This window comes from Lissotriton vulgaris, chromosome 6, assembly GCF_964263255.1.
Source record: "Lissotriton vulgaris chromosome 6, aLisVul1.2, whole genome shotgun sequence".
In the NCBI taxonomy this organism is placed as follows: Eukaryota; Metazoa; Chordata; class Amphibia; order Caudata; family Salamandridae; genus Lissotriton; species Lissotriton vulgaris.
The window spans coordinates 1,808,045,977-1,808,066,972 of record NC_141694.1 but is presented as its reverse complement, the minus strand read 5'-3'; the positions used below and the strand labels follow the sequence as shown (position 1 = coordinate 1,808,066,972).

Below are 20,996 nucleotides of genomic sequence, written 5' to 3'. Positions count from 1 at the left end.
GTAGGGAGTGAGTAGTAGAGAGAGAGTAGTAGAGTAGTAGAGAATGAGTAGTAGACAGTGAGTATTTGAGAGTAGTGGAGTAGGAGAGAGTAAGTAGTAGAGAGTAGTGGAGAATATTCCAAAGTTTGGCACAGCACCACTTTCACAATGAGTCCAATCAAATCATATCACTTAGAGTCCCTATTGAAGCGCTGAATCTTGGTGTATATTCAAATGCTTTTATTTTCCTTAAGTTTATGTACCACAGCCAGCCGAAAGGTTTCGTTCTGTACAACAGAACTTCTTCAGGGCGTTCTTATTTCCTTCAAGTTATGTCGGTATCCAGTTGTCATATAACTAGATATTTCTTCCAAATGTTAGACGAGACATAAGTATATTCTTATTCAAAGTGACTAGGTATCAATTTTACCCACACAATTCGGGCAGACTTGAGTAATTTATAGCATCCTCAAAGTCAGTCTTTCAAAAATTCCAAAGTATAGGACATGATAATCCAAATCCAAATGTTTCTCAAGAAAAGTAATTTACAATCGTTCGGAATATCGGTGTTTGGGCAGATATGATCCAGGGACCCCCAGTATGCAAGGGGAATTAGTCCCCCCTCTACAAACGCGCCAGTGGCCTGCATTGCAGAGAGGTGTAACAAGGGTGTGGCCTCATTACACTTCTCTGCAATGCAGCTCCCTCGCGCATACTGGAGGCTCCTGGTGGACCAGTTGACCCCAGGGACCCCCAGTATGCAAGGGGAATTAGTTCCCCCTCTGCAAACGCGGCAGTGGGCTGCGTTGCAGAGAGGTGTAACAAGGGGCATAGTCTCATTACACCTCTGCAATGCAGCCCCTGGCGCATACTGGAGGTTCCAGGTGGGCTAATTGGCCCCCAGGGGCCCCCAGTATGCAAGGGGAATTAGTTCCCCCTCTTCAAACATGCACGGGGGCTGCGTTGCAGAGAGGTGTAAAAAGGGTTGTGGCTTCATTACACCTCTCTGCAATGCAGTCCCCTGGCGCATACTGGAGATTCCTGGTGGGCTTTCAGGTCTTATATAGTTAGGAATTAGCATTAAAAAACCTTTGAAATTCACTGAAAAAAGAATTAGCATTTAAAAAACCTTTGAAATTCACTGAAAAAACCATAGGTTTCACACCAGTTATAGTTAGGAATTAGCATTTAAAAAACCTATTAAATTCACTGACAAAACCATAGATTTCACACCATTTATAGTTAGCTGGAAATTTTACTGACATAAAACCATTGAAATTCCCACGTTATAGTTAGTTGGACTCACTATAACTTGCGCGCCTGTAATGCACTGCTGATGACGTCACATATTACATCACTCATGACATGGTCAGTGACATCACTCATGACATCACTGATGACACCATCCTTGTGACAGAGTGACAGACCTAATTTCAGTGTAATGTAACGCTTGAAACACATATTCAAAAATAGAAACAAACATTTTCAAAAAAATGGAGATACCCAAACCAGTAACAACAACCAATTCAGTAATTCCACCATCTATATACACATCCACTCATTCACCAACAGTTCTATATAGTCACTCATATATATACTCACTCATCATATGTAGTGATACACCTATACATCCTGTTACACATCAGCAGTCATCCAAAAGTTACTCACACACATACTCACACATGCAAATAAACTATTGAACATCCATTTATTTGCATATACATTTATACACACACTACCACCTTACTTCTAAGGAAACTTACCCATACTTACTCTCTTAAACAATCACTTATAGAAACACATACTTATTTAAACAGGAACTCCTACAATCTCTCACTATATATACTATACTCACTTATATACATCAATACTCACATTTACTAGATTAAAACATATGTCGTTACTAATGAAGACACTAGTGAGACAGTCATTCACTCACTAACACACACATATACACACTCATCCACCCATACAGTCCTGCACATATGCTGTCTTCAAAACACATACAAACAGTGAGTCAGTCACCAACCCCTGCAGCCACTTATACACAAAGAGAAACACTGATACAAACATTTAAATATTTAAACAATACTCGCTAATATATGTATTCACTAAGATACACGTAATAAGCCAGTTACCCAACCAATTTTTTTTTTAAAAAACATCCATTTACACACTTATTTAAACATTTATTCTTCCATCGACCTTTACAAATACATATATAAAACAAATTTATTTTTCAGAAAGACACACATTCACTGGATGGTGTCATCAGTGATGTCATGAGTGATGTCACTGACCATGTCATGAGTGATGTAATATGTGACGTCATCAGCAGTGCATTACAGGCGCGCAAGTTATAGTGAGTCCAACTAACTATAACGTGGGAATTTCAATGGTTTTATGTCAGTAAAATTTCAAGCTAACTATAAATGGTGTGAAATCTATGGTTTTGTCAGTGAATTTAATAGGTTTTTTAAATGCTAATTCCTAACTATAACTGGTGTGAAACCTATGGTTTTTTCAGTGAATATATATATATATTGAAAATACATACACAGGCTACTATATTTTTTACCAAATTATTGACTTGGGTTGCCAGGATTTTATTTACATTTCGTAGTATTATATACATTCTAAGATGACGCCTGTTTGTTTTTTTGAAAGTTAGTCCTTCATTTATGACTAAGATTTGTTGGTGTCTACATCGTGAACAAGGTCTTAGCAGGCAAAATCCAGCAAGAGTCTTCAGCTTTCAATAAACTATGCAACTGTTTCCTCCGGAGAGCCACTATCCTCTGTGAGGAGGTGGGATTCTTTTGTTTACGATTTGCAGGTGGGTACGATTACCTAAGAACCACCGGTGATCAGGTAGCACACTGGTACGGCAGCTAATACAGTATAGATAGAAGTAGGTAGTTATGGTTAGGACCTACTTTCCATAGGAAATGCATTTATTGTTTTGCCAATAACTTTGGTACTGCTTGACAAATCTTCACTTTTTAAAAAAACATTTGCACCCGTCAGTTCAGCTGCTTTGTTGAACGTTTCTGGAAGATCTGTCAAGCAGGGGCAGAGAAAAAAGGGGGACCCAAAACGTGTTTTACCCATGCACTTTCTCACATAGATTTTGAACACAACAACAGCTCAAGCTGCTGAACGGAATTACACCAAATTTAGCAGAAAGCTAGATTTTGGCCCAGAAAGAGTGCTTTGGTCTAAATCAGTTCAATAGTTTTAGAGATAGTTAAGTTAAAAAATATAGATACCTGGGAACGTGGAACCTTGCAGTGGACTTCAGGATCCTACTAAAATCTGATTGGCAGCCAACAATTCAATCAGGAAGTGTTGGCAGCCATCTTGGAATTTGTCGCAGAGTCTCACTAAAAATTAAAAAAAAAAGGAGGCAGTGTAGGAATATCCTGAAACCTCCCCATATATGGAGGTTAAAAGGGTTTTTTAAATTACATTTTTGGAGTAAAGTCAGTGGTGGACCTGAGATCCGCTGCAAAATTTTTATATTTTAATGGAAGTCCCAAAGTGGGCCAAATCCCATACAGTGGGTGCCCGCCACCTCCCTGGGTCAAACTATAACATGATGTGGGGGACTCCCAACTCCCTCAGGCACTTTTTTAAAATTAGATCGGGGAGGCCCGTATGGCCTCTCCTGCAACCTTGAGGAACAGAATCTTCCGGTGCTAATACCAATGATATAGGGAGTCTCAAGGACCCTCCCTGTCATGGGGACCACCACCTCCCTGGAGCCAAAATATATTTTTTTAATGGATGGGGGCCATTCATGTCCTTAGGGACTGCCACTTCTCCGGGGCAGGCCTACCTACATCTAAAAAGAGGGGTACTGCACCCCCCCAGAGCAGATTTTTCGAGAACTTTAACAATCTAACTTCAGTAGGAGTAAAACAGATATTTATTATGGGTCCCTTACCACTCTAAATAGATAAAAGAGACATTTATATCTAAACTCCTTTCCCCATAAATAGAATAAGTAGAAAATAGATAAACCGCCAAATGCACCTTAAATACCTACCTATCGAATAGGGAAGTGAATAAACATCATACCTCTACGGTACCTCCCTTTAGATATAGATCTTAGCTTTAGGCTAAAAATATAATAAGAATGTGGCCAGAATAATCTCAGTTAAAATAACAACAATACCTTACCTTTACAGACAATTGAATCTTATAATTAAATAGACCGATGTGGACTAATACCAAAACTTAGCTTAGCTTCTTGCCCACTCTCGAAGTGAACTATATATTTTCTAGAGTAAGCATTATCTCCATCTGTATGTTTTTTTACCCAAAAGATACACTACCAAAACTGATCCTCCGTTTTTTAATTAATTACTTCATGCTAAAACTAATTATAAAAATCACACGGATCGACATGCCTTTTTCTTTAAAAAATTAGTCCTGTGTGTATTTACACGCGAGTTAATTAAATACCTTGCCCCAGAAGAAATATGTAGACCGTGTACACAGTAAACTCGCAATGTGCAGATGGATGGTGTATCTATAATAAAAACAAATCCTTTCTGTCACGAACGATAAATATCTAAATTGCAGCTACACAGATAGAGACAGCGGCTGCCTTTCGTTATTTTTGAAGAATCAACGCGAGACAATTGAAAGAGCATCACTGGCTCCCCGCGTCTGTTCTTTGATCAGCTACCCTTTGAAAAGAGTAGTCTTATCTCTATTTTTTCGCTAAGAGGTAGTTCACAGGTGATGGCGTTTTTAGCCAATTACCCACGCTATTTAAGCTGGAGAGAATTCAATCACTTTCTCTCACTGAAACTACGATCAAGTCGCACCGTTCCCGACGTCCCGCCACCGGATATTTTGAGCCCTGCTGAACATCTTCAGGTACGAAGTGCCCCTGCGTGCGATAATTAGAGTAGAGTCTCCCTACTAAAATGTTACTTTCTTTGTACTCTTTTTGTATCTATTTTTTATATTTTTCCTTATACCAGTTATTATTCTTTTCCAACAGACAGGGAGATCTTTTAACCATTATTAGAAAGAGCTCTGCCGAACATACTCGGGTAAGATGCCTTGTTTTTATGTATCCTAAATAAATAGTTATAACTAGAACTCGGATTCAGGTTCTACACTTAATATGTTTCACATCCCCTTCCTTTCCTTTTTTTTCTTGTCACACCCTACAGGCAGGGAGATCTTTTAAATAAGCTGCCATCTACTTGGTATTTACAAACTTTGGAACGTCTTTTTTAAACCTCAAGGTAAGCTGGGTACTTGCCAATATTTTCGAGTTAAACAGTAAATAAATTGAACTAAATAAATAGAATATTCAGTCTTCCCCCGGGGATAAACAAGAATTAATTACAGCGCAAAAACCAAGGAGAAAACAAAAAATATCTTATCACTCGAAGTAAGAAGCCCGAATGTGGGTCCCCAGTGATACATGAGGCAAAATATTTTTGGGATTAATGTAACAAAAATACCAAAAGAGAATGTAAATATGTTTAGGTTCCCTACCTGGTAATCCATATTCAGGTGACACAAATGAAATAAAGTAACATCAAAAGCTTAATCCAAATATAACAGATAAATGAAGGATAGTATTTTCCTTTCTCTCTACTTCCTGAATAGATAAATCAGTTACACAGAAGAAGATGATACCAAATTATCACAAATGATTAATTCATGACAAGTCTCCGGCTGGCGGGAAATACATAGAAAAGTTGCATCAAAACAGGTAACCACAAAGGAGCCAGATAAACATGTAATCATTAATAGCCAGCAACAATGTATAGACTTACCAAACAAGATTTGATATTCAACCTCTCCCTCTTTAAAGGCTCTACAATCCGTCATCAACTTAGAAAATACCCCGGCATTAAACCTATTATCTATCAACTTTCGGTGTATTTTCCTCCCCATTTTTTTAACTGTAAGTATTATTAATTTACAAGACGTCTATCCATTTTCAGAAAATTCATTAAAAACTAGTGCCTTTGGAAAAAGGAGCATTTGTAAATCATTTTCTAAAAAGAGTAGTTAAATATAGGTCTCGCTACCTTAACATATATACATATATACAAAGAGGACATCATATACTTGAATGGTTTTTATATAAGTGTCGACATGTTTTTCTATAAAATCCAAATCTTGAAAAACAGAGAATCAATTCATGTGTTTCGGTCATTTCGAACTTTTTATCCAAATGATGATACCACAGATAAAGCAAGGAAATGAAAAGAAAGTAATATTTGATGAGAAGTAGGACAAATTGGCTACCATATTAGAATTTAGGAGATTATGTGTTCTCAACTTTTAATCGAATGGTGTATAATTAATGCCTTTTTATATATATCTTTTTAGAGTTTGTGTGGCTAACTCCAGAAGAAGGCGCTGGTTCGCCGAAACGCGCGTAGAGACTCATTCCGCCACTTATAATATTTGTTTTTAACCTTGTTTACACAAAGTGCGATATATGTATGAATTTTACTGATTGTATAATTCCTATTGCGTTTATTGTTTTTTCTTTTTATGTCAATTGTTTTCTTATATGTTAAAAACAAACCTACAATAAAAACATGTACTTTTATACTAATGTGTAGCCAATTGTCCTTATGTATAATACATTGTCAAACACTAGTTGCCTAGGTTGTTTTTTGTCATAAATTCTGCTTTCCCTGACCTAGGAACCATTGTATCCATAACCTCAGGGGGTCCTTGTTAAATACACACCAAAAAACCCCCCCAGAGCTATACATAACTCTGGGGACTGCCATTTCCCAAGGCCAGCTCCTGCTATGTCCTGGGGTGCCCAGCCTTGGGACATAGCTGTTTGCTATGGCATGGAGGGAGATTTCCCGCTACCACCAATTCATAGCAAACTGTGCTCACTTTCAGCAAACAAGGGCATTGAAAATGCTCTTGCATGCTTAAAGCAAGAAAAATGTATTTTACAGAGAGAAAGTGGTTCATGTTTGCAGCCCCCTTTCTGTAAATGCAATGCCTCCTCCCGCTGGAGGTGGGGAGGAGACAGGGACCATGTGGGCCTTGATGATACCTCCCTGGTACCCAACAGAGTGTGTGCCTTGGGAGGGACCAGAGCATGCAAAATTTAGACCTGACCTGGGGATGGGGTCTCCGGGCCGCAAGCAGTTCGGGAGGAGGGGCGCAGCCCTCCGTCAATTTATTTACTTATTTTAAGCATTTTAAAAAGAGACCGGGCCCTGAAGAATTGGTCTGGTCCCAGGGGGTTGGATTCCTTGGGCCAAAATTGTTCAAGGGAAGAGTTGCAGCATAAACTGTGCCACCCTAAGAGACCCTTCACCAAGGACAAACAAAGACTGCTACTGCAGACTACATGACTTGGTACAGAGAAAAGTTGGCATAGCACACACCCCTGCTAGGAAAGGGTTAAAAAGGGAGGTAACATTGGGTGGGTTTAATTGAGATACCATGGCAACAGGTGATTGTTTGTAGCATTTGCACAGTGGTGCAGGTACAAATGATTATGGATGTTTTTGGGACGTTATCATGACATGGGGTTCAGTTTGGTAGACACTGTTGGTATTGAGTTTCAAAGGAGGACCTATTGTTTGATGTTGTTTGTTTTTTACATTTACAATGTTAAGTAAGACAACGTTTGGGATATAAGGGGTGTATGTATAATTATTTATACCAAGAGAGCCTGGCGTTCGACTCCTGGCAGTTGGCCTTGAGTTGGCAGGGAGTGGAGTCACATTCGAACTTGAGGCTTAATAAAGTCTTTAATTTATTTAATTTGATGTGTTATGCATCATATTTATAACAGGATGTTTAGGGCATCCTTTAAAATACCGATTTAGAATGGGATATGTTAATATTTTGCGACTGAAATCCTGTCAACTACCATTAATACTTTACAGAATGTACAAAAGTAGAGGTAAACCATTCACAAACGGGAAGGAGTTCTAAAGGGACCCCTCGTTTTTGTGAATGCTAAAAAAACATGTTAGTTAAAATGTAACATCTGTAATTAAAAAAACAATCATTGCTTTATTTAAAAGCAATCACAAACATGGTGGTCTGCTGACCCCCAAGCCACCATCCCTGTGATGACTGAATCATAGTGGTTCGGAATTTGCAATCTACCTCATTAATATTCATGGAGTATGTCACAATGTGACCCACTACAATTCAGTATTTTGATAACTGACCCAGTAGTTTATTGGTCGTTTCGCAAAATACCACACTGGTCGCAAAAATAATCATAGCAAGTTGCCACCAGTATTTGCAACCAGTGCTTCGTACATCTAGCACAGGAATCCTTAGAAAGAGTCAAACAAATCAACTTAGTGACAGCCTTTGTTGAAGGTAAATTATTTACCTCAGTTTGTGATTTTTGATTTGTCTAATCTGGGGGCTACCTCTTAACCCCCTCAGTCATCTGTCATCTTTTTTTCTGCCCCTCTCTTAGTTTTCTTCCCCAATCCTATCACTTTCCTTCTTGCCTTTGTGCACTCAATCTCCTGCTTGCCTCCTCCCATTTCATCTGTCACATTCTCATCCACTATTGCCATCCTGTAATTCTGCAAACCAATAATAAAAAAAAAACTTTAATACTTACAATTCAAATAATAGCAGTAATTGTAAGAATGTGGTTCTTTTTACAATCCTTAGTTTCTACCCGGTATCATTACATGTTTTACTGCTATCAGGAAGCTTTCAGAAAACTTAGATCTGAGTCATTTACAGACACCAAAAGCTTTGAAACCTCCTTTTCTTTTTTAGAAAAAAATATGCTTTTAGTGGCAGTATTTTTAATTCCTTTAAAAATGAATGTTTTCCATCCTTTATTCCATACTTATTATCGTAGACTGCTGCAGGGTTATCGTCATGTAGGGAAAGAAGAAAATAATGAGGGAAAAACAGGAAGATTATTAAGCCACATGAATCAGGTAAAAACTGTAGTGAAATTCAGATTAAGGCAAGAAACCTGTAGGGCATATTTATTAAAGAATGTGATGCCCTTGCGCACGTAACGGGGTTCAAAAGGGACACAACTACCAAGTTAGATTTTTCAAGTCCCACAAGGCCACTTGGGGGGCCCTGAGTTGCTTGATAAATCTAGAGTAACTCGATGCATAGCAAATCTCTGTGTTACGTTACTCTGCCCCAGGGAGCCGTTCCATGGGTTGGGCGTGGGTGTTCCCAGGCATTTACCCATGGATTTTGATGCATTCCTAGATTTACAATTACTGGTTGACCTGGGAATTCATCAAAATTCTACGCCTTCCTAGGTGAGGCATACCAAGGAGAAGTATCTTTATTTTTCCCGTTTTGTTCCTCTTTCTATATAGAAATAGGAAAATGCCTCCTAAACAAAAACAATCCTGCTCACAACACAGGCAACCTTGCACCATGGTGCAAGGTTGCTTCTGTTGGCGCTAGGCAGCGCATTGTGCACCAGCGAATGGAAAAGACAGGAATGTGCCGTATAATGTTAAATACAGCACATTCCTACTCTTTCCCCATCACATAGCACAGCAAGGGGGCTTGCTGCACTGCATCATTTCTCAAGAAACGTACACCTTCATGTTTGAGTCTATCATGATGGATCAGGAGTGGCAAGCAGTGTTCACGTTCCAACCTGAGCTCCGCCATGGGTTTTCTATAGTCTCACAGTCAGGCAAAACCAGAAGTCAGGAGGTGAGGATGCCACTTATGCAGGTCTGCCAAGACAGTGCAGGTGAGGTAGAGAAGTGTTCTTATCTGAACATGCACACATCACCAGGGAGGACATGCAGTTTGGTAATTGATCTGAGTGTGATCTTCAAACAAGACCCTAAAATGTGGTTTCCTTTTACTGGTCTGTGATCCTAACCGCTCCTTCACAGACCTATTGGCTGATCACGTGGCTAAAAATCCACCAATTTTTGTTTTGCAGGCCTTGCAAGAGCTCCAAGCCTGCACACCAACGTGGGGTAAGATGTGCAACTTTATATATTCCAATTAAGTACTTGAACTTGAATAAGATAGAAGAAAATACAGAGTATAATAAATCAGGGCCTGAAAAGGGAATTTCCAGAGTGTCAATTAAGGTCCATCTCGATAATTGCTTATTTATAAATAACGTGTTAAACGTTTGGCTACTTTACAATAATATTTTTTTGTTATTTGCTTTGAATTTGTTGAATACAATATCCAGTGGGTTAGTGGGCACACCCAACGCTGTCACCAAATGCATATATACACCTACCAGATTTATTTAAAAAACATACATCAGCTATAAAATGGGCACCTGATCTTGGGGCACCAACTGTGAACTTCTCACTTTTCTTAAGATCTGTGTGCTCCTATTTGTTTTTATTAAGAGCTGTTGGATTTTCTGCAACAAAAAATAATTTTACCTTATTTTGTGTTTGTTCTTAATATGTATATTTTGAGCCAGACCCTAGTACAACCGCCTTGAGAGATGCACTGGGCACCTGAACTCCTGCAAGGCAAAATATGAGACCATAGGAGAATCTTCTCCCAGATAATGGGGTTCTTGCTGCTTTGAACTAACAGGTCTAGAGGGACTGTATCTACAAAAACATTTCAGGGCCTTAACCTGGCTACAAAACGTAAAACTGAACAGGTGCTTACACCTAAGGCTCTGGAACCTTGGTTAAGGGAGAGGAGTGAAGAATAATGAAACCTGTACCTCCTTGCTCCCTGTATCCTATCATGAACATGCAGTAGAGTTTCTTCAATCCAGTATTTACTTTTGCACACTCCAAGTTACATTTCTATAGATAGGGCGAATTTCGATTCAGATGGTAATTCTAAGATCAATGAAGAAAACTCAATAGAATGTGAAAATGTTTTACACTTACCTCTGTCGTAGCATTTGATCCTGCGACGATCAATGTCGTAGTTGCTAGTGGTGGCACACCACATGGTAGAATGACCTTTTGTGGTGCAGTTTTGGTAGGTTACTCCTTGGTAGATGAATGGAAACACACACTCTGGATTGATACCTGCATTTAAAATATGGAGACCAAATAAGTTGATGAGTCCAGATGTAAAGGAATATAACTTAGCAAGTTGAGTGCTGGCAACCTCCCTAGTTTCCTATCTTAGAGCTGACCTCAGCTTTTTTATGATAACGCACAATACTCATTGTCAGTCAGTATACTGAAGATGTGCCTTAGATATCAGAGAGGGATGTGTTACTTAGTCATGACATACTGCGACTTTGAGTTATGTGCCCAAACCCTGCCCACATTGTACTTGTGTACCCATCATTGCCACATGATAGGGAATGATACAGGAGGTATACATCAGAGAGGTTTATAACAGCATTTTCAAAATAGATTTTGCCAAACATTTAAGCCACGATTAGAAGCTGGGAGTTAAAAAATGAACCCCGAGCAATTGATGTGCAACCGGAATATCTTAAACAGAATATCAATGGAACAGAATATCAAGGACAAATGATCAAAACTGAAATATCAATAGGTAAGCAAGCATAGATTTTGTATACCTAACTCTACATATATGTACCTTGGTGATGTATATCTTCAAGGTACTTAAAAGTGGTGTTAGGAATAGTACATTTAAATTTCCGATATGCACTTATCTTTTGATATTGTGTTGCTCGATATTTTAGCCTCAATATTCTTTTAGGTCCATATTCCGAAAGTTTATATTCATTAGTGCAACCTCTTCCAACCGGAGTCTTCACAGAGATCAAAATACACTTTCTGACCTACTTGGAAGTCATGGCTTTAGAGTGTCACTAAACATTGGTATACACTTTGAAGATGTTAAGGAAAGTTTTCCATTTGAACTTTTACAATTGAAGTTATGATAAAGTGGTCACTTTGTAAGGTTGTTCTGTGTGAGCCTAAAGTGGTTTAGTGTTCGGTTTCTACTAAACACTACAATTGTATTATTATGAGGTCACTCATAACTCTTCTGCAATACACAGTTGTGCTGAGGTCCCTTTATCGGATAATACCAAGAGTCACTAAGAAATCTGTGCTTGCTCATAAACAAACTCACTCAGAGCACTATAAAACATCGACTGACTCACTTAAAGCTCTTTGCAAAAATGATTAACATTCAGTGTAGTGACCCTCATAATTCACTGGTTTTCTTAGAATTGTGCATGTGATGATAACCAAGTAATACACACTGAGAACTCTGCCCCACATAATACACCAGGTCACTCCGAGTCCTAGTCCATCATTATTTTGCACACTATGCCACCTCACTTTGGACCCAGCAATATGTAAATCAGACTTTACCCTGCTCCACTGGCCCAACCATTCCTGAGTTGCTTGTATTTTGGTTCAGGTAGGACTTGGCTTGACAGTTTTGGCTGGACTGTTTCCACAGGAGCATGGTCAAGAATGATTTGAGTGTAGTTGGGTCTAAACTGAAGTGACTTGAGGTGCAAAGTAAGCATGGATTGGGAGGCAGCTCCAAGTAATTATCAGTGGCTGAGATTGTAAATCCGTATTTTTAAAGCACAAACTACTCACCCTTATGGCTCTGAAGGTGCTGGGGGCTGTCGTGGAAAGTAAGTGAGCTATTGCCCAAACTCACATGACGCTGAGCTGAACTGCTGCCGGAGCCGAGATCGAACGGTGAACATTGTGCTCAGAAGTCAGCTGCCCTGGCCGCTGTACCACACCTCTCCCCTATTAATTAAAGCATTTTACCCATCACTTTTTTAATACATGTGTTTATTGCCTTACGTGAGATGATTATGCCCAACATGGGTCCCGTGCACACTGGTTCACAATCATACCCAGATGATGAGCCAATAAGCAAGGCAAACCTGGTCTTGGGTTGCTTGTATCCTGTTTAGTGAGGACCTGGTCTGGCAGTTCGGGCTGAGCTGATCCCATTGGAGCAGGGCCAACATTGATTTGTATAAAGCTGGGTCTAAACTGAGATGGCATAGTGTGTAAAATAAGGATGGATTGGGTAGTGGCCCTATGTAATTACCAGTGACTGAGATTTGTTCAAGCATTCCATCCATCACTTTTGTATACTTTTTAAGATGTTGCTCTAAGTTGGACAGGTATGCTCAGACGTGCGTCCTGAGCACATTGTATCACCGAAACTAAGCTTTTCCCGAATGAGGAGCCCATAACAAGGACAAAATTATCCTGGATTGCTTGTGTTCCGGCTGATGGTGGGCATGGCTTGGCAGTTTGGAAAGACTGTTTCCTTTGGAGCTGGGTGAAGACTGACTTTCATCATCATCATCATCATCATAATCATCATCATCATGAGAACCTTATTCCCCAGTTTTGGACAAAGGAAAAACCCATTTTTCCCATATTTGTTTTTATAAGAGAACATGAATGGGTGTTTCAGGACACTCATCACAGCCTGGACACATATCATATTTTTCTCGATTTGTCTGTTGCCATCAACTGGTAAACAATGTTATGGGTACCTAAATTGCAAATATACTTTATTAGCCTGTAGAGAAGCAATGTTTTCAATCGTACCTTCATAGAAGGCTACAGGTTGCTGGACAAATAAAGACACAAATAGGTAACCTGTACACATCCTAATATTCCTAACCGCCATATTTTCCCAAAAGAGTCCTTTTATGCTGGCCTTACCAATCATGCACATGCTTTTAGAGTTTGTCCAATACTCATCCCTATTCAGTCTATGAAGCAGATCCTTCATAGTACAGAGCCAAGGTATTTTCCGTCCGTACTCAGAGGCCAAAAGGTCTTTACCACCCTCACTGTAAGACTCGAGGGTAGGAATTGTCCATAACTTGTGCCAAAAGGTCAGCATTCTTTATTCAATCTTATCTGCAATTTTATTTTTGCCCAAGTCTAAATAAAGAGGGGATAGTGGTATTCTAGCGGGCACATTCATTATGGTTCTTAAAAACAGTTGCTCCACTATGGATAGTTGTATGTAAGGGCTCTCCTTGGTTGAATCTAAAAGGAACTTTAAATTTGAAATCTTTCATACCAGTCCCCACATAAGGTGGCATACCTGTACCCCAAAGTCAAAATGCACAATTTAAAGATTGATTTATTTCTTACATATAATTCCTAAAAATATATTGAAAATAATTTAAAACCCAATGCACTGTTCAAACATTAATTATGACTGTTCATACACAATACATCTTCCTATATTATACAGAAGAAATTCATTAAAATATACATGCAACTTTACACAAAAAGCTACAGTAGTCCCTATTGCACAATCCTATATAGGTTATATATATATAACATCAACTGATCCAAATTCAATACTCAAAATGAACAGCCGGTAGAAAATCCTATGTTCTTTCCAGATATTCTGGTGAATGGATTCAGAAACATTAAGGCATCAACAAGTTTAAGTGGTTGCTGTTACTGTTTAAATGACCACCTTCTTCGGGACTTATAATCAGTGATGTATTCCTCCTCCAGGTCTTTTTATTAAAACTATATATCAAAATGATTACTACATCAGGCTAATCAGGCCACTATAATAATCTCGCTTTTACAAGATAGCCTTGTATGTGTTGATTAATTACATTTCCTCAAAAATGAGCTGGCTTTATTCAAATTTGCACAATCAATCTGGGCCACCCGATTCTTTTTACATAAAAGGGTGAAGTTACATTCTTCTTATTTGGAGAAAGATTTCCGCTTTTTTGAAGATTCTATGTTGCCTATCCCCTCTTAAAAATGCAGGAAGCAAACTGTCTACTTTGTCTCTCCTGTATAGAAGACAGGACCTGTATCATTATTTGAAGGGCCCGTCTATCACTCTGCGTTTTACTTCTCCACATATATAAAAAAAAAATAGAATTTCTGTGTACCGTCCTGAAAGGTCAGGTGAAATCAGGTTCTGCTTAAACTGCCTTATCCGCGTCCGTAGCGGAGACGCGGAGACGCCAATTTAAGCAAAACCTGATTTCACCTGACCTTTCTGGAATCTGAACTTACCCTTCTTGATATTGCTTTCCTGAGGATTTTACCTATATGTGTTGTATGTTGAATTAGGATGCATGGGCTTTTTTTCACCTGTGGTGTCCAGATTGGGTTCTTGGTCAATTTAATCCTCAGGTACTCAAAGCTTGGTACCAGATCTAAAATTGTGTCACCCACTTGCATGCCTCTTCAACAAGAATTCAACAAAAGTATACTAAAAATCATACATTTGGTCTTGGAGCTATTAAGCGTAGAAATTAACAAGGTGTCATCTGCAAAGACAAGTGCAGGAACCCTCTTCCCACTATCTTAGAGGCATCACACCCATCTTGATCTAAGAAGCCAATTATCCCATTGATATATACATTAAAAAACACACCCCTAGTGGACCCCATGATCTATACAGATCGGGTCTGTCACAGCCCCATCCCTCCCCACCTCACCTGGGCAAAGGTGTCAGCATAAAGGCTCACAATAATATCCAGCAAAAGGACCGGCAACACCATCTTTTCAAGGGTCTTCCATGGTCTTGCTCTGGGCACTAAATCAAAAGCTGCTCAAAGATAGACAAAGGCAACATAAAGTATGTTCTTTCCTTTGATCATCTCTTGCCAATACATACATACAAAATGAAAAATTTGATCTAGTGTACTCACATTATGTGTAAAGCCTGCCTGCCAATCTTTAAGTATATTTGCGTCCCTGTTCCACTCCTTATTAGCTGAAAGTTGGCTGGGCTAGCCCTGTCCCCTTTTTTATAGATTGTAATAATTTCAGCTACATTCGAGGACGATGGAATGTCCATACAGATTGTATTTGGAAGCAAGTTAATGTATGGCTACCAGTTTTCCGGGTTTGCCTTAAATAAATCATTGGGCAATAGATTTGGCCCTGTAGCACAACCAGGAATGGAAGAGTTTATAGATAGCAACGTTGCTGTAAGGGTAACAGAAAAATCAGCTGCTTTCTAAATAACACTATATTGAGAAGTCTCTTCTCTCACCTTGATATCACATTTATGAGAATAGAGCTATTCTAAATGAGTCATCCAATCTTGTTGCTTGATACAAAAATCAAGGTCCTTTCACATAGCCGGGTCTAAAGAAAAAGGCATGGTGTGCAAAATAACAATGGATTGGAATGTGGCCCGAGTAATTACCTGTGGCTGAGATTATTTCAAGCATTCTTTCCATCACTTTTTGTATACTTTTATAGAGGACCCGGTCCGGAGCTGCCTGATACAATCTCAAAGGCATTGTGTGTGTTGAAATATATTAATGGATTAAAAGCACTTGCCAGAGTTCCCTGTGTTTCCACCACATTTCAAACAACAAACTGTCAAGATAAATATTTGTGATTAAGGTGCTTCTTGAGAGAGATGGCAGTTTTGTCTAAAGCAGTTTTAACTCATAACAAAGTAGCGCAGAGGGTTAACATGCCTGCTGCAAACTAGGTGTACCATGCAGATCACACAATTGTACTGTATGTAGATAGCCGAGTGGATTACTGCTTTCATCACAAGATCTTTTTGTTAGTAAAGACAACTCAGACCACTGTAATATCTATTAAATCCTGAGTTGATGCTTCTACAGATTAAGCACACATAAAATATACTGACTACCAGTATGGATGATATAAGATTCCTACATCGTGTAGTCCTTGAATCACTGACATCATTATTGACTACAAAAATCTTCGAATTTCTAAAATATCAGAATTTGAATATTTCTATCAGAAATATCACTTCCCTATACTTTATTTTAAAAATACACAAATATCGTTAGCCAAAATATTGTTATTAACATATGTATTTTTAAAAACATTGATAACACAAATATTGTTTACAAAAATATTGTTATTTTTAAATACACATAAAACATGTGAAAAATAGTAAGTATGGGTGAATTTTGCGGATCTGTACTCCGCGAATTTGTGCGAAATCACAAAAAAAGTCTGCGAATTTTCGGATTTTCCTGCGAAATCCCGTATTTTTTTGCGATTTTCATCTACTGAACTGGAGTACTTTCTACTGGCTAATCAGTAAGTGCTACCTCGTTGTGTAAATGTATAATGCTTTTTCTACACTGCAGCTGCGTAAAGAGCCAGAAGATTTGTCTCCACTGACCATGTGTGCCTGTAACTTTCGCACTGCTCCAAAAGGCACCGAGGTCCCTTGAGTGAGCTGTCCAACATAGTTGAAAAAGGGCGGGAAGACGTTTGATACCACTAGTGTGTGGTGCGGGGCTTTCATGCGTGTCAACATGCCTCTTGGGTATAAAGGGTCAAAGAGCGAGCAGGGCAGAAGGTGAGGAGAAAGCAGGCTCCTGGTCACAGGAACTACACGGGGATTGCATTCGAGAAACGCGGGGTTTTTTTTTGCCTGGTTTATTCACTGCCACCCTCTCGTTTTTTATGCCCTTCTGCCCTCTGTACCACTCGTTTCTGTGCCCTTCTGCCCTCTGCCCCACTCATTTTTTGTCCCCTTCTGCCCTCTGTCCCACTTTTGTGCCCTTCTGCCCTCAGCCCCACTTAGATTGGCGCCGGCAAGCTGCCAGCGCCATTCTAAAATAGCTACAAAGAGCTTCAACAGGAAGCACTAATAGATAAAGTAAAGCAGGTGCTCGAGTTGAAGGTCAAATTAAGTTACACAATCATTAATCACCCCAAGTTTGGGATGATTAATGATTGTGTAACTGAATTTGAGCTTCAACTCGAGCACCTGCTTTACTTTATCTATTTGAGCTTCCTGTTGAAGCTGACTTTTGTAACTATTTTAGAATGGCTCTGGCAGCTTGCCCGTGCCATTGTATAAGAGTTACAAAAGTCAGATTGAACTTTTGACCCAATCCGTTCCGTTTGCGATTTTTGCAGAAAATTTGCGAATCTCGCGGATTGCGAATTTACCGAAAATTCGCAAAATCCGCAAGCGGAACGGATTTTCCACCCATGCTTAGCTGACTGTTTACCAGGACAGAAGGTGTGGGTGTTGGAGCCTGTTGTCCCAACAGCACCCCGGAACACATGGAGTGGCCCCCATACAATTGTTGAACAGAAGGGGGAGGTTACCTATTTGGTAGACCCTGGAACTCCCAGGAGCCCCTATAGGGTACTCCATGTCAACAGACTGAAACCATATGTTGAAAGGGTATACATGGGCTTCCTCATGGTTACTGATGATGGACAGGAGCAAGAGAGTGATCCACTCCCTGATCTGCTCTCACAGAACCCTGATGATGGGTCAGTGAACGGTGTAGCCTTGACAGGCAACCTCACTGCCCAGCAGCAAGCTGATTTCAGACAGGTGCTCAATCAGTATAGACATATGTTTTCTCTGACTCCAAGTCAGACTACCTGTTGCACTCATGAAGTGGACACTAGGGACATTCTACCTGTCAAAAACACGATTTACAGGAAACCTGACCATGTGAGGGACTGTATCAGGACTGAAGTCCAGAAGATGGTGGATTTGGGAGTTATTGAATCAGATAGCCCTTTGGCTAGTCCAGTGGTCTTGGTACCCAATGCTCAGACCCTGGGTGGTAAGAGAGAGATGAGGTTTTGTGTAGACTACAGGGGTCTCAATGCAGTCACTAGGACTGATGCCTATCTAATACCCAGGACAGATGAGCTCATAGACACTTTAGGCCACAGCCAAGTTTCTGAGCACGTTTGACTTGACAGCTGGCTACTGGCAAATCAGATTTTCTGATGATGCAAAGCCCAAGACAGCATTTTCTACCCCTAGTGGGCATTAACAATTTGTGGTGATGCCCTTTGGTTTAAAAATGCACCTGCCACTTTTCAAAGGTTGGTGAATAAAGTCCTTCCAGGCCTGGAAGACTGTAGTGCAGCATATCTAGATGATATTGCTGCCTTTAGCTCCACCTTTGAGGATCACCTGTCCTTCTGAGAAATGTGTTGGAGGCCCTGCAGAAAGCAGACCTGTCTATCAAGGCTACTAAGTGCCAGATAGGGCAGTCGGGTTGTGAACAAGGGCCACCTTGTAGGAGGAGGCCAGGTTCAACAATTTCAGAGCAAAATCCAGACCATAATGGACTGGGTTGCTCCAACTACCCAGACTCAGATGAGAGCTTTATTGGGCCTGACTGGGTACTACAGAAGATTTGACAAGGGTTATGGAACCACAGTGACCCCCCTGAGTGACTTAAATTCCAAGAGAATGCCAGAAAAAGTTCAGGGGACAGTAAGCTGTCAAAAGGCTTTTGATGACCTGAAGCAGGCCATGTGCACTGCTCCCATTCTGCAAAGTCCTAACTACTCCAGAGAATTCATTGTCCAAACAGATGCATCTGAGTTGGGGTGGGGGCTGTGTTATCACAATTAAATAATGAAAGTCAGGAGTGGACCAGCCAGTAGCTTTTATTAGCAGAAGGCTGACCCCCAGAGAGAAATATTGGACAGTAATTGAGTGGGAGGACTTTGATGTGGTGAGGGCTCTGAAGAAGCTGAGGCCATACTTTTTAGGCACTTGCTTCACTGTTCAGACAGAACATAAGCCCTCTCATTTGGTCAAAACACATGAAGGGTGAAAACCCCAAACTTTTGAGGTGGTCATTTCCCCACTGGGGATGGACTATGCAGTGGAACATAGACCTGGGAGTAACCATGCCAATGCAGGTGGCATCTCCAGATATTTCCACTTAGAACATGAAGACTCAACTGGTCAAGGTTAGTTTAATGTCCTTGTGTTGGGGTGTTTATATATTTATTTATTTATTTTTTACATTTTTAAAGCTCACTGTTACCCGAAGGTGTCCTGGCGCTGAGTGATCACTAATGCACATGAACTGGAGAGTTAGTGTGTAAAGAGCCATGTTTTAAGGGCTTTCCTAAATAAAAGCAGATCTGGAAGCTGGCTAAGGCTCAATGTCAGCGCATTCCAAGTCTTCGCCGCTCCCAGGGAGAAGCTCCTACCTCCCCAACTGGCTTTCCTGACTCTTAGGACTACCACCAGCTCCTGCTCTGCTGACATTCGTGATCTTACAGGCTTGTACCACTGGAAGAGCTTCATCATGCATTGGGGTTCCAGACCATGCAAAGCTTTAAAAATTAAGCAGAGCGTTTTGAAAACTATTCTTTTACGCACTGGTAACCAGTGAAACTTCACCAAGTCTTGAGCTACCGACGCAAACTTGGGTGTACCCGTAATCAGACGGGCTGCTGCATTCCACAGGATTTGAAGTTTATTTAACAGCCCCTGTTGGGCGTTCAGCAGCAAGCTGTTACAATAATCTAGTCGGGACATCACTAATCCAGAGACCACTGTCTTCCGGTGTTCATCCGCAAGAAACGGTAGGACTTTCCTAATAGTTTTCATAACATATTGGGTAGCTGAAGACAGGGCGTTGATATGTGGCCTGAAGGACAGTGAGTCATCCATCACAACACCCAGGTTTTTGACCTTTGAAACCGGGGAGGGGGAAGCCCCCATTTCCTCTAGCCACCAACAAGGGGACCAGAAGTTATCTCTGGACCCAAACAGCAACACTTCGGTTTTTGCTGAATTAAGCTTAAGGGAGTTTGCTGCCATCCAGATGCTGATCTCCCACATGCAGCCTCTGAACCTATCTGCCATGCTCTCCATTTCACGCGGAAGCAGCGACACCACAATCTGCGTGTCGTCGGCGTAGGATGTAAGATTAAAACCAAAGGATCTGATGATTGGGGCAAGGGTGGAGACATACACGTTAAAAAGAGTCGGACTCAAGGAAGACCCCTGCGGGACTCCACAGGGGAGCACAAATGGGTCCGATTCAAAATCCCCCAGGGTCACCGTCTGAGTCCTGCTGGATAAAAAGTCTTGCAAGATTTTAAGTGCCTTTCCTTGGATCCCACAGGCCCCCAATAATTTATGTGGACCGTATCGAAGGCCGCGGACAAGACCAGTAGGATCAGAGCAGCTCTACCACCTGCGTCCATCACAGTTCTTATGTCCTCGGCTGATTTGATCAGGGCCGATTCTGTGCTGCGCCCAGCTTGAAATCCATGCTGTGATGGATCTAGACACTCACCTGTCCCCAGGACGGTACTCAGCTGTGTGTTTAATATGCCCTCCATCATTTTAGT

At 40.4% G+C, this 20,996-nt stretch overlaps 1 protein-coding gene across 1 annotated transcript in view; it reads right to left on the bottom strand.

Annotated features, from left to right (window-relative positions):
- LOC147709548 (uncharacterized) overlaps positions 1-20,514 on the bottom strand; it is a 572,026-nt gene extending 551,512 nt beyond the window's left edge. The window contains exons 1-3 of the mRNA XM_086926027.1: positions 20,073-20,514; positions 19,845-19,970; positions 10,836-10,979 (exon numbers count right to left, since the gene is read on the bottom strand). Coding sequence (XP_086782153.1) covers positions 10,836-10,979; positions 19,845-19,970; positions 20,073-20,514 — 712 coding nt within the window. The remainder of the gene's footprint in view (positions 1-10,835; positions 10,980-19,844; positions 19,971-20,072) is intronic.
- Positions 20,515-20,996: the final 482 nt, after the last annotated feature.